The 21,985-nt window shown below is 62.3% G+C and overlaps 2 protein-coding genes and 1 long non-coding RNA gene across 4 annotated transcripts; all 3 read left to right on the forward strand.

Annotated features, from left to right (window-relative positions):
- Window positions 1-493: 493 nt before the first annotated feature.
- LOC134565329 (uncharacterized) lies at window positions 494-5,686 on the forward strand. The gene is made up of 2 exons (XR_010083874.1): window positions 494-4,190; window positions 5,420-5,686. It is a non-coding gene; the product is annotated as an uncharacterized LOC134565329 (long non-coding RNA).
- A 2,012-nt stretch (window positions 5,687-7,698) lies between these two features.
- On the forward strand, window positions 7,699-16,827 carry SCYL1 (SCY1 like pseudokinase 1). The gene is made up of 16 exons (XM_063424850.1): window positions 7,699-7,950; window positions 8,435-8,578; window positions 8,838-8,960; window positions 9,441-9,655; window positions 9,741-9,831; window positions 10,285-10,440; window positions 11,100-11,258; window positions 11,993-12,100; window positions 12,378-12,491; window positions 13,130-13,285; window positions 14,235-14,423; window positions 15,062-15,134; window positions 15,489-15,680; window positions 15,836-15,918; window positions 15,991-16,198; window positions 16,727-16,827. Exons 1-16 carry the CDS (start codon window positions 7,813-7,815, stop codon window positions 16,825-16,827), a joined length of 2,250 nt encoding a protein of 749 aa, XP_063280920.1. The 5' UTR covers window positions 7,699-7,812.
- A 261-nt stretch (window positions 16,828-17,088) lies between these two features.
- On the forward strand, window positions 17,089-21,725 carry TRPT1 (tRNA phosphotransferase 1). 2 transcript variants are annotated; one of them, XM_063424848.1, is made up of 7 exons: window positions 17,089-17,182; window positions 17,891-17,972; window positions 18,798-18,955; window positions 19,836-20,010; window positions 20,585-20,641; window positions 20,756-20,866; window positions 21,594-21,725. In XM_063424848.1, the coding sequence occupies exons 1-7, from the start codon at window positions 17,126-17,128 to the stop codon at window positions 21,668-21,670; spliced, it is 717 nt and encodes a 238-aa protein (XP_063280918.1). In that variant the 5' UTR covers window positions 17,089-17,125; the 3' UTR covers window positions 21,671-21,725. The 2 variants fall into 2 exon arrangements, with proteins under 2 accessions (XP_063280918.1, XP_063280919.1); XM_063424849.1 differs by lacking the exon at window positions 20,585-20,641.
- Window positions 21,726-21,985: the final 260 nt, after the last annotated feature.

Here is a 21,985-nt window from a genome sequence, read left to right on the forward strand (position 1 = left end):
AGTCGGTCATTTCTGAGGCAAACGAGATTCTCCTGAAACAACTCGTGTTTTTCGGAGGTAAAACCAAGGAGAAAAGTGTGTGTTTTTTTAACCGTCCAGTCCCTCCGGACGCGGCGGAGGTGACCCGGCGCCTCCCCCGCCCAATGCGGGGCGCTCGGAGCGATCGCGCCGCGCTCCCGCCCCCGGCGCCGCCCCCGCGGCGACTGCGGCAAAGCGGCGGGAGGGGCCCGGAGAGGGGCGGGGTCTCCGCTTGGCCCCGCCCACTTTCTCCTCACTCCCGGATCCCTCCGCGCGCGGATCGCTCCGCCGGTCACGTGACCGGGGACGCTTCACACCGCGCCCTGCGCGGGTCCCTCCGCCGGATCCCTCCGCGGCCGCGCCCGCCTCCAAATTATTTTCTTTTTTTTTTAAATTTGCCTCTAAATGGGCGTGGGGGAGGGGCGGAATGAAAGTCGGAGCTGTGGGGGAGGGGAAAGAGTGGGGGGAGGGGGGTCTGTGCGAATTTCGCGGCATTTCGAGGGGGCCCCGCGGTGAATCCCCCCCCGTACGCGCCCCTTTTTTTTGTGAGGTAATTTTTGTGTGAAAAGTCGCTAAAAAGGGTCGGTTTTTAAAAGGATGGAAAGCCTCAAGGAAATGGTGGGTTTAGACTGAAAAACTGAGGTGATTTTTCTTCAAAAATTCACCAAGGGGGCTGCGGCAGTCTCCTGGTTTAGGTTAAAATTTGACCCGTTTGGCTTTAAAAAGCAGCTTAAAAGCTGCAAGGTTTGGCTTAGTGGTGATTTTTGAGGGCAAAACATGTATCATATGCCGCAAAAAATGGCTTTTACTGACCTTAAAGTGCTCTTAAAGCTCTCTGGACGTTTTAGTGCTATCCTAGTTACAAAAAATAATCGAAAACTGATTTTTAATTTTTTTTTCTTCAAGAAACTGCCAAGATTTGGTGAAGAGCATCTTAATGGAGGAAAATGTTTTAAAATGGCCTCTCCAGGCTGAGTTCCTGAGGAAAAAGCAGATTTTGGGGGCATTTCCATTCAAAGAAATGAATTTTAGGCATGCCAGAAGTGAGAAAATAAAACGAAGCTGAAATGAGGGGGATGTGGTTAATGACAATTAAGAATGGACAGATTACTGCTGCTGAAATAATTATTGAAGTTTATCTTCCCCCTTTATTTCCCTGATAGAAGTCACAATTTTTGTGAAAACCTGATTTACCTTTTTGATGGAAAATGCTTTAAAAGGGCCCCTCCAGGACCAATCCCTGTGAAAAAGCAGATTTTGGAGTATTTTCATGCGGAAAACATCAACTTTGGCCGTGTCAGGGTTGCTAAAATAATTTTAAATTTTAAATTAGGGCTTAAATCAGCTGCAAATGGGCGAATTTTTGCTGTAAAAATAAAATTGAGATAAATCTTCCCTAAATTCGGGGTCATTTTGGGGGAGGCTTTTTCCAGCACCTGAAATAGGGAGGAAAAATGACATTTGAGAGTCTTAACAGTGGAATAACACAGAAAATAATAATCATTAATAACAATATAGAAATAGTTTCTCCTACAGGAAACGCCCCAAAAATGTCGGAACAGCTCCTCCCACACCCCCAAAATGCCTCATTGGCTTCGTCAGCAGCTTTAATTAGCTTTAGAGCAGCTTTAATGAGTGATAATTAAAGGGTTGGGGAGGGGGGTTGTCCCCTCCTTACCAGCAATTTTTGGGGTGTCATTTCCGCCCGGAAACGCCTCGAAATGCCCAAAAAAATCGCCTAAAAGTGCCTAAAAAACGCTTAAAAATGCCTAAAAAACGCCTAAAAATGCCTAAAAATGCCTCCACACAGTGGGCTTTTATTCCATGAGACTTCCATGACTCGATGTGGCCCAAAATGGGGTGAAATGCTGAAATTTCGGTGCATTTCTGTGATTAAAAAGAAAAAAAAAATAGTTCGAGCTGTGCTGGACCAGGGTGGGAAAAAAAAGGTTTTTAAAGGGTTGTTTTGGCTTTTTGTGGAACAAAAATTGATGAAAATTAGGGTCTGTGCCCCCTCAAAAACTCCTTTTTCATCCCTAAGTTTTTTAAACCTTTCGAGAACAAACGGCGCCTCTGGCAGCGGCCCAACCGCGTGACGCAGCAAAAGCAAAACCGGGAGCAAAATGAATGAATAAAAACCTAACAAACAACAAAAAAAAGCTCTAAAACCACCCGGCAAGGTCGAAGCCAGGGATTTTAGGGCAGAATTGGCCAAACCGATCGAAAAATCGCCGTTAAATTTAACTATTTTCGTGCCGGACCGCGTGGCGCGGCCAAAGCCCCACGGCCGGGGGGGGGGGGGCGCGGTTTGTGAGGGAAAAAAATCACAGAAAAGGGTAAAAAAACGGGAAATAACGAGAAAAGAGGGTTTTTCACACTGGGGGCGGTGCGTTTTGGGGGGTGATTTTGGGGGGCGCTGCCCTTTTTTGGCGATTTTTGGGGACTATTTTGTCGCCCCCGCGGGGGCGGTGCTGGGCCTGTTATAAGGGAGGGCCCCGCGCCGGCAGCGCCCGGCCCTGGAGCAGCCCCGAATCTGCCAAAATTCGGCCCAAAACCGCTCGATTTTAAGCCAAAAAGCTCCTAAAGCTGCTCGATTTTAAATAAAAAGCTCCGAAAATGGCTTTATATTTTCTAGAGAGCTCCAAAAATGGCTTTACTGCCGATAAAAAGCTCTTAAAGCTGCGAGAATTTCTAGAAGGAGCTCCTAAGGCTGCTTTATTTCATAAAAGCGGCTCTTAAATCTTTATTTAAAAGAAAAGAGACAAAAGTTTTTTCCTTTAAGGAAAACTGAGCTCTTGAAGCTGCTTGATTTCAATAGAAATCCTTAAATTGCGGCGATTCCATTAATGGGAAAAGCCGGGGCAAGCCGGGGCACTTTTAAATGAAAAAAAATATTGCCAAAAACCTTAAAAAAGCTCTTAAAGCTGGTTTTTCTTGAAACCGAAGCTTCTGATGCTGGTTTTTAAGAAATCGCTGCTTTCAAAGCCGATTTCTGGGAGAAATCGCAGCTCTTTAACTCTTACAATTCCATAATGTGATATTTCCAAAAAGCCGGAGCGAGCTGGGGCGGTTTTATTTTCAAAAAGAGCTTTTTAAGCTGCTTTCATTTAAAGAAAGAAAAAAGCGCTTGATACGCTGTTTTCTGCTAAAAAAGCTCCTAAATTTGAATTTTTTAAAAAAGCTCCTAAAGCTTTAAAAATGTAATTTTGTCCCCAGGCGGGGCCGGGCCGGGCAGCGCAGGCGGGGGCGGCCGGTTTGGGGTGAAATGCGGCATTTTCAGGCTCAGGATGGATTGAGAGGAGCCAAATTTGAGGGAAAAGCAGGAAAAATGAAGAGTGAAGATGGAATCGGCAGGGAAATTAAAGTTTTTCTTCGCAGTGGCCCCATCTGGGGGAAAAAAGGACTTTTTGGTAAAATTGCGGCAGTTGGGCAGGGGAGGAGCAGAGAGAAGAGAGAAAAAAAAAGGAGAAAAAGACAGAAAATAGAACAAAAAAAAGAGAGAAAATAGAAGATATTCAGAAAAAAGAAAATAGAAAAATGTTAGAAAAAAGAAAATAGAAAAAAGAAAATAGAAAAAAGGAAAATAGAAATTGGAAAAAAAGAAAATTTAAAAAGCGTAGAAAAAATGGAAAAAAGAAAATAGAAAATAGAAAAAAAGAAGAAAATTGGAAAATAGAAGAAACTAGAAAAAATTAAAGTAGAAAATTGGAGAAAATAGAAGAAGTTAGAAAAAAGAAAATAGAACAAATAGAAAATAGAAGACTATAGAAAAAATTACAGAAAAATTTAAAATAGACTGGAAATAAATAGAAAAAAATACAGTTGGAAAAATACAATTGGGAAAAAAGAAAATAGAAAAATAAGAAAATAGAAAAATAAGAAAATAGAAAATTATAGAATAAAAGAAAAACCCAAGTTCTGAAAATTTGAGAAGATGGAAGTGAAAGAAAACAGGGAAAATACGAAGAGAGAAAAAAATAGAAGAGAATAGAAGAGAGGAAAAATGAGAGAAAATCAAAGAGGATTTAGAGGAGAAAATAGAAGCGAAAAATAACGAAAAAAAAAGAAGGATAAAGGGAGAAAAAGGAAGAAAAATCCCGATTTGGGTCCCGGAGCCAGGAAAATTGAGGATTTTGAGGAAAATCCCAAACGGAGCCAGAGGCAGCGGCCGGGTGAGGCCCCACCCCCCCCGGGGGTTTGGGAATTTTGGGGGGATTTTGGGGGTTTTGGGGTTTTGTCGTTTCAGGCGCCGCCGCCGTCGCCCCTTCCCCTCCCCCTTTTTTCTATTAAACTCCCCAGAAATGGGGAAAAAACCCCAAATTCCTGCAGCGCCTCCGGCTCCGCCGCTCCCGCCGGCGCCGCTCCGTAAGTGTCAAAGTCTTTCTTTTATCCCAAAGGCGTCCGCGGGAGGGGCCGGTGATAAAAACCAACCAAAAAAGGGAGAGAAACGATCAAAAGAAATGTTCTGTATTTTTTGGGAGGGGGAGGAAGAGGGAGGGGGTGTCTCGAGTGTTTTTCCCCCTCAGGGAAGCAGCGAAATGCAGGGAAAAAAAAGCAAAAAAAGGTGAGAAAAAGCCGAGGAAAGGGAAAAAAAAAAAGAGGATTTAACCAGAAAAGGCCAGTCTGCACTCAGAACGCGCTCAGGAGATTCCGGCAGGGATTTGAGGAGAAACCCCCCCAGATTTGGGGAATGCAGAGAAGTAAGAGTTGATTTAATTTCATTTTTTTGGGAGGTCGGTTTTTGTGGGGAGGGGGCGGTTTTGGGGTGTTTTCCGCCCTTTCCGCAGCCGCAAGTGGGAGGAGTCAGCAGCACCAAAAAGAAGCTTTTTTACCCCAAAGTGAAGCTGGAAGAGCAGGAATGTGGCTCCAGGAATTTTCCTTAGGAAAAAACGAAGTAAAACCCCCCAAAAACCCCGCGGGGGGGGGAGGGGCTGGAGCAGGCGTGGGGGGAGGGGACAATAATCATCTTTTCAGGTTTTTTCTCCAAAACCAGCAGCAGGAATGCTTAAATTTAGACTTTTATCCCCAAAACGAGTAAGTGTAGGAGCGAGCGAGGGGGGGGAGCCTCAAATTTGAGGCCAAACCCCCCCGAAATCGGCGGCGGCAGGTACCGGGCGCGCCCCTCCCCCACCCCGAGCCCTCCCCCCACTCGGGACCCGCGCGGGAGGGGGGAGGGGCGGCGGATTTGGGGCGATTTCGGCCGTTTTGGGGCGTCGGGAGGCGGGGGAAGCGCGGGGACCCCCCCGGCGTGGCGTGCGGGCACCTCCCGACCCCAAATCCCCCCAAAAGCGGCGGCAAAACCGCGACCTCCGGGCGCTTTCACCAATTCGGCCGCTTCTCGCCCCAAAGCCGGCTGTGCTGACAGGGGGGTCTGGGGGGGTCTCGTGGGTGTTTTTTGCAGCCCCCGCCGGCCCTGCCCCCGCCAGAGGAGCCTCCGAGAGCCAGACTGGGGCAAAAAACCCCAAAACAGGGTCTGCAGGAACAGTAGGGAGCCAGAAATTGGTATTTTTTGCCGCTTTCACCCCAAAATGGGTCACTCCAGGGATGGAAGGGGAGGAGGGGGAGATTTGGGTTTGGCCGCTTTCCCCACCCCCAAGAAAAAACCCTAAAATTGCCTCAGAACGCGCTGCTGGCAGGGCCCGCCCCCAAGCTGGGAATTTAACCAAAATCCAGGGGTTTTTCCCCAAAAAAAAAGCTTAGTCAGCGCCTTTGTTTGGTGCCTGGGGAGGGGGAGGAGCTTTTGAACCATTTTCCCCAGATTTTCCCCCAAAAGCGAAGGGATGGAGGAGCAGGTTCGGGGGATGGGGGGTTGGGTGTTGTCTCTCTCCCCTCCCCACAGTGACAGTGCCAAAACCGCCTCGATTCGCCCCAAAATGGACAATTGCCTCCAAAAAACCAAACAAAAAAAGGCTTAAAAAACCTAGAAATCCCCCCAAAATAAGAGGCAGGAAAAGGTGAGCGAGCGGAGTAAGTACCGGCGGGGCCCCGGGAACGCGCCGACCCCAAAATCCCCCGGTTTCGGCCCAAACTGCGAGGGGGGCGCGTGATTAACCCAAAATCCCCAATTTCGGAGCTAATTCTGCGCCGGGGGCGCGCGTTGGACCCCGAGGGGCCCTCACTGAGCCCGTTTAGCGCCGGGATTGACCCAAAATCCCCAATTCTGAGCCCATTTTGCGCCGGGGGCGCGGGATTGACCCAAAATCCCCAATTCTGAGCCCATTTTGCGCCCTCTTTCTGGCCCTATTTTGCGACCGGGATGCGCCTGTGGCCCCGATCCCCGTTTGTGTTTTAACCTGGGCCGTGACTCAGACCCAAAATCCCAATTTCTGTGCCCAAATCGCGCCGGGAGCGCGCGCTGGGCCTGAACCCCCCAGGCCGCCTCGTTTGGGGCGCGCTCCGGCCCCAATTTCCCCACATTTTGCCCCAGATCTCTGGGGCAGGGCCGGAGCCGTTTTGGGGAGGTTTTTTTGGGTTTTATTTCCCCCATTTCGGGAGGTTTTTTCTTTTCCTGAGAAAACTTTTCCCCGTTTTCTCAGGTTTTGCTTTTTCTCCTCCGGACCCAAAAAGGCCAAAAAAAAAAAGCAAAAGGCGCCGGTGGTGGCACCCCCGGGACCCCCCGGGGCGGGGTTCGAGCCCCCGCGGCGCCGCTGCTGCTGCTGGCCTGGGGCTCTGTCGTGACGGAGACCACCCCATATCGCGACAGGGAGCCCCCCATATAACGGGGAGACCCCCCTGTTTGTCCTCCTTGATTAGGGGAAGGTATCCAGGGGAAAGGGTGACCCCCATATCCCGACAGGGGCCTCGTATCGTGACAGGAGCCCCCCTGTATTGCGACAAGGACCTGATATCGTGATGGGAACTCCCCCTTACTTGTTCACATGGCTTTGGGGGACCCATGATAAAGGGAGGGGGTTGTTCCATGTCGTGACAGGGAGCCCTCTTAGTAATAGACCCCTGCATATCGTGACAGGGACTCCTTATTGTGACAGGACACCCCTGCCCTTCATGTCCCAGAGCCCCACGCTGAGTGACCCACCCACCAGGACAGGGGTCCCCCATATCCCGACAGGGATCATCTATCGCGATAGGAACCCATGTTCTGCAAGGGCTCGATCACAACAGGACCCTGGATCGCGCTGAAGACAGGTGTTGAGACAGGACGCCCCTGTCACGACAGTGCTGCTGTATCGTGACAAGGACCCCGCGTTGCTCAAGGAGCCCGGACTGCGCTGGGCCCTGCATTGCTGTGAATCCCCATTGTCGTGACTGACTGGGACCCCTCTGTCACGACAGGGACCCCCAGTGACCAATAAACTGCTGAGTCCTGACCGGCCTTGTGTCGTCACTGGGGCTGGGGGGGTGATGTTGGTGCGTGTTACGTCATTGCCTGTTCCCTCTGACGTCACAGCGTGGGGTGGGTGCGCGTGGTGACGTCACCGCCGCATCCTGCCGCGTGTCCTTTCATAAGCCCCGCCCCCTCTGGCGCTTCTGGGCCCGCCCCCTTTTCCGCTCCGCCCCCGCCCTTTTCCTGGCCCCTCATTGGCTCCTTCAGGCCCCTCCCCAGAATCCTATTGGCTCTTCTGGGCCCCGCCCCTCTCTCCTCCCACTCCCCACCCCCGCCCCCTCATTGGCTCACCCAGACCCCGCCCCGAGCCCCTCATTGGCTCGCCGAGGCCACGCCCCCCGGTCCGTCACCGGATCCTCCCGCCCGGCGCCGCCGCCGCTTCCTGCGGGTCCGCCCCGGCCCCGGGACCCCCTCGGACCCCCGGGACCCCCCGGGACCCCGGGCCCGCCATGTGGCTCTTTTCCCGGGACCCGGTGCGGGACTTCCCCTTCGAGCTGGGCTCGCCCGATGCCGATCCCGACGCGGACCCGCTCCCGGACCCCGCGGCCCCGGCCCCGCTCTGGCGGCTGCTGCGGGGGCGCCGCAAGGTGGGCAGGCTGCGGGAGGGGTGGCCCCGTGTCCCCTCGCGTGTCCCCTCGCGTGTCCCCTCCCTGTCCCCGGACCCCTCCGTGGCCACGGCCCCGCCATCCCCTGCCCCGGGTCCCCTCCATGTCCCCACGACCCCCCCATCCCTCTGTCCCCCCGTGTCCCCACCCCGGTGTCCCCCGGTGTCCTTATCCCTTTGTGCCCCCCGCTGTCGCTGTCCCCTCGAGCTCCCCGTGTCCCCCATCAGGTCCCGATGTCTCTGTCCCCACGTCACCACTGTCCCCGCATCTCCATGTGTCCCCCCCACGTGTCCCGTGTCCCCCTGTCCCTCCCTTCTCCCCCCGGGCCGTTCCCCGTGTTGTCCCCTCGCTGTCCCCGCTGTCCCTGCCTGTCCCCGCTGTCCCCTGCCTGTCCCCGCTGTCCCCTCACGGTCCCCGCTGTCCCCGCCTGTCCCCGCTGTCCCCTCACGGTCCCCGCTGTCCCCAGGCCGATGGCGCTCCGGTGTCGGTGTTCGCGCACAGCCTGGGCCCGGGGGGGGACCCTGCTGCCACCGCCCTGGCCCGGGCGGGGCTGAAGCGGCTCCGCAGCCTCCGACACCCCAACATCGTGGGGTACCTGGACAGCCTGGAGGTGACGGGGACAGCGGGGACAGCGGGGGGACAGCGGGGGGGACAGTGGGGACAGCGAGGGGGACAGCGGGGGGACAGTGGGGACAGCGGGGACAGCGGGGGGGGACAGCAGCGGGGACAGTGGGGACAGCGGGGGAATGAGGGGATGGGGGTGAGTGGGGGGACATGAAGGCATTGTGGGGATGGGGGGGACATTGTGGGGACACAAGGACCTGGGGGGGACACGGGGGGTCCCCGGGTGACCCCGAGTGTCCCCCCAGACCGAGCAGTGCCTGTACCTGGTGACAGAGGCCGTGACCCCCCTGCGGCGGCACCTGCGGCTGCACCCCCCGAGCGGGGACTCGGGAGAGCAGGAGGTGGCCTGGGGGCTGCAGCGGCTGCTGGTGAGGAGGGATTTGGGGGGATCTGGGGGGATTTGGGGGGATCTGGGGGGATTTGGGGGCTGCAGCAGCTCTTGGTGAGGGGAGAGGATTTGGGGGGTCTGGGGGCTGCAGTGGCTGCTGGTGAGGAGAGAGGATTTGGGGGGTCTGGGGGCTGCAGTGGCTCCTGGTGAGGGGAGGGGATTTGGAAGGTCTGGGGGGATTTAGGGGGATTTGGGGGGGTCTGGGGGCTGCAGCAGCTCTTGGTGAGGGGAGTCTGGCATTTGAGGGGAATCTGAGGGGGGTCCCTGAGGCCTTTGGGGGGACCCTGCAATCAGGGGGTGGGAGGGGTCTCCAGGATCTGGGGGGGGGGCCCAGGTGGGTGAGGAGACCCCCGGGATTTTGGGGGGCTCCTGAGATGTTTTTGGCTCCTGGTGGGAGGGCAGCCTTTCCTTTGGTGGGGGGGGGGTTACCGATATCGGGGGGCTTTTCTGTCCCCCCCAGACGGCGCTGGCGTTCCTGGGGGTCTCGGGGCTGGTCCACCACGCGCTGGGACTCGACGCCGTCTTCGTGGACCCCGGGGGCGAGTGGAAGCTGGGGGGGCTCGAGCGGGTGGCGGCCGCCAGCGAGGGGACCCCCGCCCGCCCCCCCGGGGACCCCCCCCGGCCCCAGGACCCCCCCGAGCTCAGCGACCCCTCCCGAGGGCAGGGGGACCCCTGGTGAGTTGGGGAGGGGACATTGGGGGGGCTCAGGGGACCACGGGGGTCCCCCGTGCCCCCTCCCCACTGTCACGGCCCCCCCCAGGGCAGGGGACATGTGGCGCCTGGGCTGCCTCATCTGGGAGGTCTTCAATGGACCCCTGCCCCGGCCGGGGGCCCTGCGCAGCTTCGGCAAGGTCAGGGACCCCCCCAAAATCCTGGGGACCCCCCCCAAATCCTGGGGACCCCCTGGGCACCCCCAAACTCCCGGGATCCCCCCAGACTTGTGGAGCCACCAAATTCCTGCTCACCCCCAGAACTCCCGCAGACTCAGGGGTACCCCTGACCCCGTGTCCCCCCTGTCCCTTGGGGTCCCCCTTACCCTGTCCCCTCCCGTGTCCCCCCAGTGCTCAGGGTCCCCCTGACCCTGTCCCCTCCCGTGTCCCCCCAGCCCTCGGGGTGTCCCTGACCCCCTGTCCCCCCAGCGCTGAGGGTCCCCATGTCCCTGTCCCCTCCCGTGTCCCCCCAGCCCTCGGGGTCCCCATGTCCCTGTGTCCCCCCAGCACTGGGGGTCCCTGTGACCCTGTCCCCTCCCGTGTCCCCCTGTCCCTCAGGGTCCCCCTGATCCCGTGTCCCCCCCTGTCCCCCAGCTGCCCCCCGGGCTCATCCCGCCCTTCTCGGAGCTGGTGGCGGCGGATCCGGGGGCCCGGCCGGGCCCGGGGCCGCTGCTGGAGCGGCTGCAGCGCCCCGGAGCCTTCCTGGCCTGCGCCCTGGTGCGCACCGGGCTCTTCCTCGAGCACTTCCAGGTGTGGCCTCAGCCTCCTCCTCCTCCTCCTCCTCCTCATCCCCGTGTTCATTCCTGTGCTTTTATCCTCGTCCTTGTCCTCAGTCTCATCTCTGTTTCCTCTCCTTGGTGCTTCTTCTTGTTCTTTATCCCCATCATCATCCTCATCCCTATTCCTTCATCTTCCTCACCTTCATCCCCATCACCCTTCCTATCCCCATCCCTTCATCCTCATCCTCATCTCTGTTTCCTCATCTCGGTGTTTCTTCCTGTTCTTTATCCCCATCATCATCCTCATCCGTATTCCTTCATCCCATTTCTCACCTTCATCCCAGTCATCCTTCCTATCCCCCTTGCTTCATCCTCATCCTCATTTCTGTTTCCATTTCCATGCCCCTCCCTGTTCCTTCATCCTCATCCTCATCCCCATCCTCATTTCTGTTTCCATTTCCATCTTCATCCCTTCATCCTCATCCTCATTTCTGTTTCCATCCCTGTTGCTTCATCCTCATCCTCATCCTCATTTCCATCCCTGTCCCTGTCCCTTCATCTCCCTCCCCCGATGTCCCCCCTGACCCCTGGGGATTCTGGGGACCCCCGGGGTTTTTGGGGACCCCCGGGGTTTTTGGGGACCCCCCGGTGTCCCCCCTGACCCGCGGGGTTTTTGGGGACCCCCGGCAGGTGCGGGACCCCTCGGAGCGCCGGGAGTTCCTGCAGGAGCTGCCGGCGCTGCTGCCGGCGCTGCCGGGGCCGTTCCGGCGGCACAAGCTGCTGCCGAGGCTGCTGCAGGCGCTGGAGCTGGGCAGCGCCGACGCCGGGGCGCTGCCGCCGCTGCTGCAGGTGGGACCCCAAAATAAACCCCCCCAAAAACTATCCTGACCCCCCAAAATCCCACCCACAGCCCCCTGATCCACAAAATAACCCCCCAAAAACCTCCCTGATCCCCAAAATCCCACCCACAACCTCCCTGATCCCCAAAATAACCCCCCTGAAACCTTCCTGATCCCCAAAATCCCACCCACAACCACCCTGCTGCAGGTGGGACCCCAAAATAAACCCCCCAAAAACCTCCCTGATCCCCAAAATCCCACCCACAACCACCCTGCTGCAGGTGGGACCCCAAAATAAACCCCCCAAAAAACTATCCTGACCCCCAAAATCACACCCACAGCCCCCTGACCCCCCAAAATCCCACCCACAACCTCCCTGATCCCCAAAATCCCACCCACAACCTCCCTGCCGCCGCTGCTGCAGGTGGGACCCCAAAATAAACCCCTAAAAACCTTCCTGATCCCCAAAATAATCCTCGAAAACCACCCTGCCGCCGGTGCTGCTGGTGGGACCCCCAAAATAAACCCCTGAAACCTCTCTGATCCCCAAAATCCCCCCAAAAACCTCCCTGATCCCCAAAATCCCACCCACAACCTTCCTGACCCCCAAGATAACCCCCAAAAACCGCCCTGCCACCACTGCTGCAGGTGGGACCCCCAAAATGCCCCCCCAAACTTCCCCTGACCCCCAAATTCCCCCCTAAAACTCCTCTGACCCCCCAAGTCCCCCCATCACCCCCCCAGGTCGCGAAGGTCCTGGACCCCCCCGAGTACCAGCAGAGAATCGTCCCCGTCCTGGTCCGGCTCTTCTCGTCCCCCGAGCGGGGCCTGCGCCTGCGCCTGCTGCAGCTGGTGACTGGGAGCACTGGGAGGCACTGGGATAGGACTGGGAGGGACTGGGAGGCATTGGGATGGGACAGGGATAGGACAGGGATGGGAGTGGGAGGCACTGGGAAGGACTGAGAGGCACTGGGAGGGGACTGGGAGGGACTGGGATGGACTGGGAGGGACTGGGAGGGCACTGGGAGGGATGGGGGGCAGTTCATGGGGTTTGGGAGGGGTCCATGAGGGGTTGATCCGTGGTTTTGGGGGAGTCTCTGGGGGTGCTCAGGGGTCTCTCCCCCCCCAGCTCGAGGAGTTCATTGAGTTCCTGCCCGAGGCCACGGTGGATTCCCAAATCTTCCCCCACGTCGCCCACGGGTTCCTGGACTCCAACCCGGCCATCCGCGAGCAGACGGTCAAGGTGGGACCCCCAAATCCTCCAGGACCCCCCAAACCACCTGGGAACCCCCCAAATCACCCAGGACCCCCCCAAACCACCCGGGAACCCCCCCAAAATCACCCGGGAACCCCCCAAACCACCCGGGAACCTCCCCCCAAATCACCCAGGACTCAAAAATACACCTGGGAACCCCCCCAGATCACCCAGGACTGAAAAACACACCTGGGACCCCCCCAAAAATTGTCCAGGACCCCCCAAACCCCCCTGGGGACCCCCCCAAATCACCCAGGACTCAAAAAATCACCTGGGAACCCCCTAAATTGCCCAGGACCCCCAGAGCTCCCCCAGAAGTTACCTGGGGATCCCTCAGAACCACCTGGAGATCCCTAAAAATCAAACGGCAACCCCCAAAACCTCCTGGGGACCCCCCCCAAATCACCTGGGTCTTCCCTGGATGGGTGGGACTGAGTGGGGACCCCCCCCCAAATCACCTGGAGCCCCCCCAAGCACCTGGGAACCTCCTGTGGGCCCCAAAATGGGGGGGACTCCCCCCCCAAATCCCACCCGGGCACCCCCAAATGGGTGGGATCAGGTGGGACCCCCCCCCAAATCCCACCCGGGGGTGCCCCCTGACCCCTCCTGTGTCCCCTCCCCCCCAGTCCATGGTGCTGCTGGCGCCCAAGCTGGGGGAGGGGCGCAGGGGGGGGGAGCTGCCCCGGCTGCTGCTGCGGGTGCAGGGGGGCGACGCGCTGGGACCCCTGCGCTGCAACGCCACGCTGTGCCTGGGGCGCCTGGCCCCCCACCTGCCCCCCCAGGTGAGACCCCCAGAACCCCCCCGAGACCCCCCTGAGACCCCCCCATAACCCCCACGCTGTGCCTGGGGCGCCTGGCCCCCCACCTGCCCCCCCAGGTGAGCCCCCTGAGACCCCCAAAACCCCCCCTGAGACCCCCCCATAACCCCCCTGGGTGCCTGGGGCGCCTGGCCCCCCACCTGCCCCCCCAGGTGAGACCCCCTGAGATCCCCAGAACCCCCCCGAGACCCCCCTGAGACCCCCCCATAACCCCCACACTGTGCCTGGGGCGCCTGTCCCCCCACCTGCCCCCCCTGGTGAGCCCTGAGACCCCCTGAACCCACCCTGAGACCCCCCCATAACCCCCCTGGGCGCCTGTCCCCCCACCTGCCCCCCCAGGTGAGCCCTGAGACCCCCTGAGACCCCCTTGAGACCCCCCCTGGGCACCTGGCCCCCCACCTGCCCCCCCAGGTGAGACCCCCAGAACCCCCCAAAACCCCCTAGACTGTCCCCCCCCCCTTCATTCTGTGACCTCCCCAGGACCCCACCCTGGCTTGGGACCCCCTGTCCCCCTTCACTGTCTCCCCCTCAGTGTCCCCTGTCCCCCCTCAGTGTCCCCTCCCCTCACTGTCCCCAGCCCCCCCTCACTGTCCTTGCCCCCCCCTCACTGTCCCAGCCCCCCCTCACTGTCCCTGTCCCCCCCCTCACTGTCCCCAGCCCCCCCTCACTGTCCCCAGCCCCCCTCAGTGTCCCCAGCCCCCCCTCACTGTCCCCAGCCCCCCCTCACTGTCCCCGTCCCCCCTCACTGTCCCCAGCCCCCCCTCCCTGTCCCTGTCCCCCCTCACTGTCCCCAGCCCCCCTCAGTGTCCCCCCCTCACTGTCCCCAGCCCCCCTCACTGTCCCCAGCCCCCCCTCACTGTCCCCAGCCCCCCCTCACTGTCCCTGTCCCCCCTCACTGTCCCTGTCCCCCCAGACCCTCCGGCGGGTCCTGGCCCCCGCCCTGGCCAGGGCCACCCGGGACCCCTTTCCCCCCGCCCGGGCCGCGGCCGTCGCCGCCTTCGCTGCCACCCATGGGTGCTACTCGCCCGCCGAGGTGGCGGGGAGGGTGCTGCCCCCCCTGTGCGCCCTCACCGTGGACCCCCACCCCGGCGTGCGGCAGCAGGTGAGGGGGGGCTGGAGGGATTTGGGGAGGGGGCTGGGGAGGGACCCCGGGGAATTGGGGAGGGGGCTGGGGGCTGCAGGTCCCTGGGGTGGGGGTCCCTTGGGGGGTGTCTGGGTGCTGGGGAGGGACCCAGGGGAATTGGGGAGGGGGCTGGGGGCTGCAGGTCCCTGGGGTGGGGGTCTGGGTGCTGGGAATTGGGAATTGGGGAGGGGGCTGGGTGCTGCAGGTCCCAATGAAATGGGGGTGGGGGTCCCTGGGGGGGGTCTGGGTGCTGGGAGTTGGGGAGGGGGCTGGGTGCTGGGGGTTCACACTGGGGGGGTCCTGGAGACATTGAGGGGGGTGAGGGTGGTTGGGGGGGGTCCCAGAGCTCTTGTGGGGGGTCTGAGTGCTGGGGGGTCGCACTGGGAGGCGGGTCTTGGAGAAATTGGAGGGGGTGGGGAGGGTCCCAGAGCACTTTCGGGGGGGTCTGGGGAGTCACACTGGGGGGGTCTTGGAGAAATTGGAGGGGTCAGGGTGGTTGGGGAGGGGTCCCAGAGCTCTTGTGGAGGGTCAGGGTTGTTGGGGGAGGGTCCCAGAGCTCTTGGGGGGGTCTGCAGGGGTGGGGTCCGGGGGTCTCTCACCATTGGGGTCCCCCCCAGGCATTCCGGGCCATTCGCAGCTTCCTGGAGCAGCTGGAGGCAGCGGCCGAGGCCGGGGGGGCGCAGGAGGGGGGTAAAAAATGGGGGGGGGGGGGGTAAAAAAATGGGGGGGAGGGGGTAAAAAATCGAGGAGGGGGTAAAAAAAGGGGGGGTAAAAAATGGGGGGAGGTGGTAAAAAATGGGGGGGAAAAAAATGGGGGGGAAGGGGGCAAAAAAAAGGGGGGAGAGAGCAAAAAATGGGGGGTGGGGCTAAAAAATGGGGGGGGTAAAAAAATGGGGGGATAAAAAATGGGGGAGGGGCAAAAAGTGGGGGGAGGGGGAGAAAGGAAGGTCTGGGGGAAAGGGAGGGAATTGGGGGGGTGACATCGGGGCTGGGGGGGATTTGGGGGTGCTCCCCCCAGCCCGTGACCCCTCCCCCCCTCTGCAGAGACCCCCAGCGCTGGCAGCGCCCCGGGGGCGCCCGCGGGGGGGCTGGGGGCCGCCGTGTCCTGGGCTGTCACCGGTGTCACCTCCCTGACGGCGCGGCTGATGGGGGGCGAGGGGGGGGCGGCACAGGGACCCGCCCCCGCACAGGGACCCCCCCAGCCCCCGCCCGAGAGCCCCGCAGCCCCCCCAAAAGGTGAGTGACCCCCTCCCCTTTTATCCCCCCAATTCCTGATCCCCCCCCCCCCAGCCTTGGGGACCCCCCCCAGCCTTGGGGACCCCTCCCCGAGTTTTGGGGACCCCTCCCCGAGTTTTGGGGACCCCCCCCGAGCTCTCGTTTGGCCCCCCCAGAGCCCCCCCCCGAGGAGAGCCCCCCCGAGGAGCCCCCCCTGGACGACGCCGATGGGTGGGACGAGGACTGGGGCAGCCTGGAGGTGAGTCTGGGGGCTGGGGGGGCACGGTGAGACCCCTCCCCATCCCCTCACTCTGTCCTTTCCCCCCCCCAGGACATGGAGCTGCCCCGGAGCCCCCCCGCCAGCAGCCCCGAGGATTTGGGGACCCCCCCAGAGCCCCCCGCCCCCACAGAGCCCCCCCCCAGCGCCCCTCCCCCAGCCACAGGGGGCGAGGAGGGGGGATGGGGGGTGGGGGGCGAGTGGGGCACGGAGGACGCGTGGGAGGCGCTGCCCAGCCAGCACGGTGAGACCCCCAAACCCACCCTGGGGACCCCCGGACCCACCCTGGGCACCCACGGACCCACCCTGGGCACCCACGGACACCCCCAAACCCACCCTGGGGACCCCCAGAGCCACCCTGGACACCCCTGGAACCCCCCCAGACCCAGCCTGGGCATCCCCGGACCCACCCTGGGCACCCCAGACCCCCCCTGGGGACCCCCAGACCCACCCTGGGGACCCCAGACCCCCCCTGGGGACCCCAGACCCACCCTGGGCACCCCCAGACCCACCCAGGGCACCCCCGGACCCCCCCCATACCCCCAGAGATCGCCCCCAAACCCCCCCAGGACTGCCTGGGGTACCCCCCTCCCCGGGACCCCCAATAAACCCCTTGGGACCCCTCAGTGACCCCCAATGCCCCCTGTGACTGTCCCCAACACCCCCCAGGCCACCCCCAGCTCCTCCATCCCCCCACACCCCGCTCTCCCGGGACCCCCCGGTCCCCCCCAGGCCTCCCTGTCCCCGTGTCCCCCCGGTGACCTCGGTGTCCCCTCAGGGCCCCCCCCGGGCCGGCGGCAGCGGGAGCAGCAGCGGCGCCGGGAGCTCGAGGCCAAGCGCCGGGCGGGTCCCCGGGGCCCCCCCAAACTGGGGGCGCGGAAAATCGACTGAGGAGGGGTCCCGGAGGAGGGGAGGGAGCGGGGAGGGAAATCCCGGTTGGGGTTTGGGGTTTTTTTGGGTTGGGGGGATCAATAATAAAACCCCGAGACCCGCAATGAACCCGCGGCGGCGGCGGCGGGAAAATTCGTGAGGGGGACACGTGACTGGGCGGGCACGTGGCTCGGAGCAGGGGTCACGTGGCTCGGAGCAGGGGTCACGTGGCTCGGAGCCGCGGTCACGTGGCTCGGAGCCGCGGTCACGTGGCGCGGGGCGGTCACGTGGCGGTCACGTGGCGGTCACGTGGCCCCGCATGGCGGGCGGGGAGGGCGCGAGCGCCGCCCAGCGGCGGCGGCGGCGGAGGGAGGAGGTGGGAGAGGGGGGAGGGGCGGGGGGAGACCCCAAAATTTGGGGAGGGGGGGGAGGGGGACACCCCCGGATTTGGGTGGGGGGCGCGCCACGGGGGGTGGGGACACGAGGAGGGAGGCGGGGGGTAAGGAGGGGGGGGGCGATTGGGGGGAGGGGTGACAAGGACAGCGGAGATTGGGGGGGCACCCTGGGGTGGGGGGACACCCCAAGGTGGGGGAGGGGACACCGCGGGGTGGGGGAGGGACACCCCGGGGAGGGGGAGGGGACACCCCAGGAAAGGGGGGGACACCCAGGAAAGGGGGGGGACACCCCGGGGGGGGGAGGGGACACCCCAGGGTGGGGGAGACAAGACCCCCAGAATGGGGGGGACAGGAATTCCTGGAAAGGGGAGGGGACAAAGATGGGGGGTGGGAGGAGAAGCACCCAAGGGTGGGACCCCAGAGGTGGGGGGACACGAGGGGGGGACACCCCAGGGTGGGGGGGAGCGACGAGGACACAAAGAGGGGACAAAAGGGGGGGGACACACGAGGGGGTGCTCGTGGGGGGGGTCCAGGTGTTGGGGGGTATTGAAGGGGGGACATTTGAAGCTGAATTTGGGGAGGGGGTCTAAGATTGGGGGTCGCTCGTTAAGGGGGAGCTGTGGGCGGTGCCCAGGGGTGGGCTGGGGTCACCCAGGGGTGGGCTGGGGTCACCCCTGGGACCCCCCCAGGACCCCGGGGTGCGGCTGTCCAAGGCCCTGAGCTACGTCCTGCGCCACGGGGCTGCGGCCGAGGGGCTGCCCATGGGCCCGGGTGCGTGAGACCCCAAAACCCCCCGAAAACCCACCCAAAACCCCCCAAAACCCACCCCAAAACCTTCCCCGAACCCACCCCAAAACCCACCCCGAGACCCCCAAACACCCCCCCAAAACCCACCCCAAAACCCACCCCAAAACCTCCCCAAAACTCACCCCAAAACCCACCCCAAAACTCACCCCCAAAACCCCCCCAAAACCCACCCCAAAACCCACCCCGAGACCCCCAAACTGCTCCAGGAACCCCCAAGTTGCTGCTGACACCCCCAAAAATCCACCCCAAAATTCCTTCTGAGCCCCCCCAAATGCCCAGTGGGGTTCCCAAAACAGCCACCAGCACCCCCAGCTCACCCCAAATCCCCCTGGGACCCCCCAAATGCCCCCTGGGACCCCCCAAATCCCCCCCAGCTCACCCCAAATCCCCCTGGGCCCCCCAAATCCCCCTGGGACCCCCCAAATCCCCCTGGCACCCCCCAAATCCCCCTGGGCCCCCCAAATCCCCCTGGGACACCCCAAATCCCCCTGGCACCCCCCAAATCCCCCCCAGCTCACCCCAAATCCCCCTGGGCCCCCCCAAATCCCCCCTGGGACCCCCAAATCCCCCCTGGGACCCCCCAAACACCCTCTGGGACCCCCAACCACCCCTGGGACCCCCAACCACCCCTGCCCTCCCCCCAGACGCATTTTGGGACCTTTCAAATCCCCCCGAGTGCCCCCTGGGACCCCCCAAACGCCCCCTGGGACCCCCCAAATTCCCTGAAACGCCCCCTGAGCCCCCCCAGAGGCCCTGACGGGGGTCCCGGGGGGTTTTTGGGGGGCTCAGACGGCTTTGTGGAGGTGGGGGCTCTGCTGCGGCTGCGGCGCTTCGCGGGGGTCTCGGAGGGGGACGTGCGCAGGGTGGTGGCCGCGGACCCCAAGGGTCGCTTCGCCCTCCGTCCGGACCCCCTGAGGGTGAGAGCGAACCAGGGGCACTCCCTGCCGGTGAGGGGGGGACTGGAGAGGGGTTTGGGGGTCCCCGAGGGGATTGGGGGGCCTGGAGAGGGGTTTGAGGGGGGGTTATGAGGGATTTAGGGGGGTCCTGAGGGGATTGGGGGGGCTGGAGAGGGGCTGGGGGGGTTTATGGGGGTTTGGGGGGGTTTATGGAGGATTTGGGGGGCCCCCGAGAGGACTGGAGGGGTCTGGCGAGGAGTTTGGGGGGGGTTATGGAGATTTAGGGGGGTCCTGAGGGGTTTGGGCGGTCCCCAGGGGATTGGGAGGGGTCTGGAGAGGGGTTTGGGGGGGGGTTAGGGGGGGTTTTGGGGGGTCCCGGGGGATTAGACGGGCTGGGAAAGGGATTTGGGGGGGTTATGGGGGATTTGGGGTGTCCCTGAAGGATGGGGGGAGGGTCCGGAGAGGAATTTTGGGGATCCCAGGTGCGATTTGGGATTTTGGGTGGGATTTGGGGTGTCCTGAGTGGGATTTTGGGGATCCCGGGTGGGATTTTGGGAATTTCAGATGGGATTTTGGGGGTCGCGGGTTGGATTTTGGGGGTCCCGGGTTGGATTTCGGGGGTCGCGGGTTGGATTTTGGGGGTCCCGGGTTGGATTTCGGGGGTCCCGGGTTGGATTTGGGGGTCCCGGGTTGGATTTTGGGGGTCGTGGGTTGGATGTAGGGTGTCCCGGGTGGGATTTCGGGGGTCCCGGGTTGGATTTTGAGGGTCGCGGGTTGGATTTTGGGGGGTCCCGGGTGGGATTTTAGGTGTCGTGGGTTGGATTTGGGGGGTCGCGGGTTGGATTTGGGGGTCCCGGGTGGGATTTTAGGGGTCCTGGGTTGGATTTGGGGGGGTCGCGGCTGCTCCACGGGCGCTGTCCGGGGGTCGCAGGTGCCGGAGCTGGAGCTGACCCCCCTGCGCACCCCCGGGGCGCTGCCCCCCACCCTCGCCCACGGCACCCGGCGCCGCCTGTGGGCCCCGATCCGGGCGGGGGGGCTGCGCCCCATGGGGCGGCAGCACCTGCACCTGGCGGGGGGGCTCCCCGGGGACCCCGGGGTGCGCAGCGGTGAGTGACCCACCCCCAAAAAAACCCCCCCAGGACACCCCAAAACCCCCCGAGATCCCCAAACCCCCGCAGGGACCCCACACTCGCCTGCCGGGGGAGCCCGGGGTGAGCAGCAGTGAGCGACCCCCCCCCAAAAAAAATCCCGGGGAACCCCTGAACCCCCTCCCCAAAAACTCCCCGGGCTCCCCAAACTCAGCAGGGACCCCCCAAAGCCCCCCCCAAACCCCCTTGGCACCCCCAAATCCTTCCTGAGGTGTCCCCAAATCCACTTGAGGCCCCCCCAAATCCCGTTCTAGAACCCCTCGAACACCTCAAATCCTCCTTGAGACCCCCAAACCTCCCCCCTGAAGCCCCCCAGACCCCCCCAAATCACCTCAGGACCCCCCAAAACCCCCCTGGAGCCCCCAAACCCCCCCGTGGAGCCCCCCAGACCCCCTCCAAATCCCCCCAGACCCCCCCCAAAACCCCCCTCTGAAGCCCCCCAGACGCCCCCAAATCCCCTCAGGACCCCCCAAAATCCCCTCAGGACCCCCCAAAACCCCCCCGGACCCCCCCAAAATCCCCCTCCCCGCAGGGATGAGGTCGGACTCGGAGATCGCCATCCTCATCGACGGCCCGCGGGCGCTGGCGGGTGAGGGGGGGTCCCGGTTTTTTTGGGGGGTTGCCGATGTTTGGGAGGGTCCCCGATGTTTGGGGGTCCCCCCCGATGTCCGTGTGACCCCCCCGGCCCCTCCCCCCCCCCCAGACGGGATCCCCTTTTTCCGCTCGGCCAACGGGGTGATCCTGACGCCGGGGGACGCCCAGGGCCGCATCCCCCCCAAATATTTCCTGAGGGTTCTGCAGCTGCGGCCGCACCGTGAGGGGGACCCCAAAACCGGGGGGGATTGGGGGGCTCAGGGGGACCCCAACACTGGGGGTTTGGGGGGCTGAGGGGGACCCCAAAACTGGGGGGGATTGGGGGGCTCGGGGATTGGGGGGGATCCCAGAACTGGGGGGGATTGGGGGGCTCAAGGGGCTTGGGGTGACCCCAAAACCGGGGGAGTTTGGGGGGACCCCAAAACTGGGGGGGATTGGGGGGCTCGGGGGGACCCCAAAACTGGGGGGGGCTCAGGGGGAATTGGGGGGCTCAGGGGGTTCGGGGGGGACCCCAAAACTGGGGGGGACTGGGGGGCTCAGGGGGACCTCAAAACTGGGGGGGATTAGGGGGCTGAGGGGGACCCCAAAACTGGGGGGGATTGGGGGGCTCAGGGGGCTTGGGGGGACCCCAAAACCGGGAGGAATTGAGGGGCTGAGGGGGTTTGGGGAGACCCCAAAACTGGGGGGGACTGGGGGGCTGAGGGGGTTTGGGGGGATCCTAAAAATGGGTGGGATTGGGGGGCTCAGGGGGGTTGGGGGGACCCCAAAACTGAGGGGGATTGGGGGGACCTCGGGGATTTGAGGGGGAGTTGGGGGGCGCTGAGGGGGTTTTGGGCAGACTCAGGATTTGGGGGGGCTTTGGGGGGTCCGGGGTTGGGATTGGGGGGGGGGTCAGGATGTCGGGGGTCCCGTTGCCATGGCAACAGCTCCTCTTTCCCCTCCCGTAGGGTGTGAACTGCCCCTGGACGGGCCCTGGGATGAGGGGGGGGAGAGACCCCCGGACGAGGATTTGGGGGGGGTCTGAGCCCCCCGAGCCCCCCAGACATCAATAAAAGCCCCCCTGAGCACCACGAGCGTCACATGGCCGGGCTCAGACTCAACTCCCCCTCCCCAAATAACGCCCGGAGGGACCCGGGACCCCCCCAGTCCCCCCCAGTCCATCTCAGTCCCTCCCAGTCCCTCCCAGTCCCATCCCAGTCCATCCCAGTATCCCCAGATCGGATTTCACACAAAATCTCCTTTATTGCCGCATCCGCCAGGACCTGGGGGGATCCCGCGGGGGTCCTGGGGGTGGTTTAGGGGGTCCCACGGGGTGTCCCGGGGGTTGCCCCGGGGGTTT

Source organism: Prinia subflava, unplaced genomic scaffold (genome assembly GCF_021018805.1).
Source record: "Prinia subflava isolate CZ2003 ecotype Zambia unplaced genomic scaffold, Cam_Psub_1.2 scaffold_208_NEW, whole genome shotgun sequence".
NCBI lineage: Eukaryota > Metazoa > Chordata > Aves > Passeriformes > Cisticolidae > Prinia > Prinia subflava.

Bases quoted from the DNA above. Each gene is read 5' to 3' on its own strand.
- TRPT1 (XM_063424848.1), top strand. From the start codon at position 17,126: ATGGCGGGCGGGGAGGGCGCGAGCGCCGCCCAGCGGCGGCGGCGGCGG. The intron at 17,183-17,890 runs GTGGGAGAGGGG...GGACCCCCCCAG, and splicing joins GGCGGCGGCGGAGGGAGGAG to GACCCCGGGGTGCGGCTGTC. The intron at 18,956-19,835 runs GTGAGGGGGGGA...CGGGGGTCGCAG, and splicing joins ACCAGGGGCACTCCCTGCCG to GTGCCGGAGCTGGAGCTGAC.
- SCYL1 (XM_063424850.1), top strand. From the start codon at position 7,813: ATGTGGCTCTTTTCCCGGGACCCGGTGCGGGACTTCCCCTTCGAGCTG. The intron at 15,681-15,835 runs GTGAGTGACCCC...TGGCCCCCCCAG, and splicing joins CCCCGCAGCCCCCCCAAAAG to AGCCCCCCCCCGAGGAGAGC. The intron at 15,919-15,990 runs GTGAGTCTGGGG...TCCCCCCCCCAG, and splicing joins AGGACTGGGGCAGCCTGGAG to GACATGGAGCTGCCCCGGAG.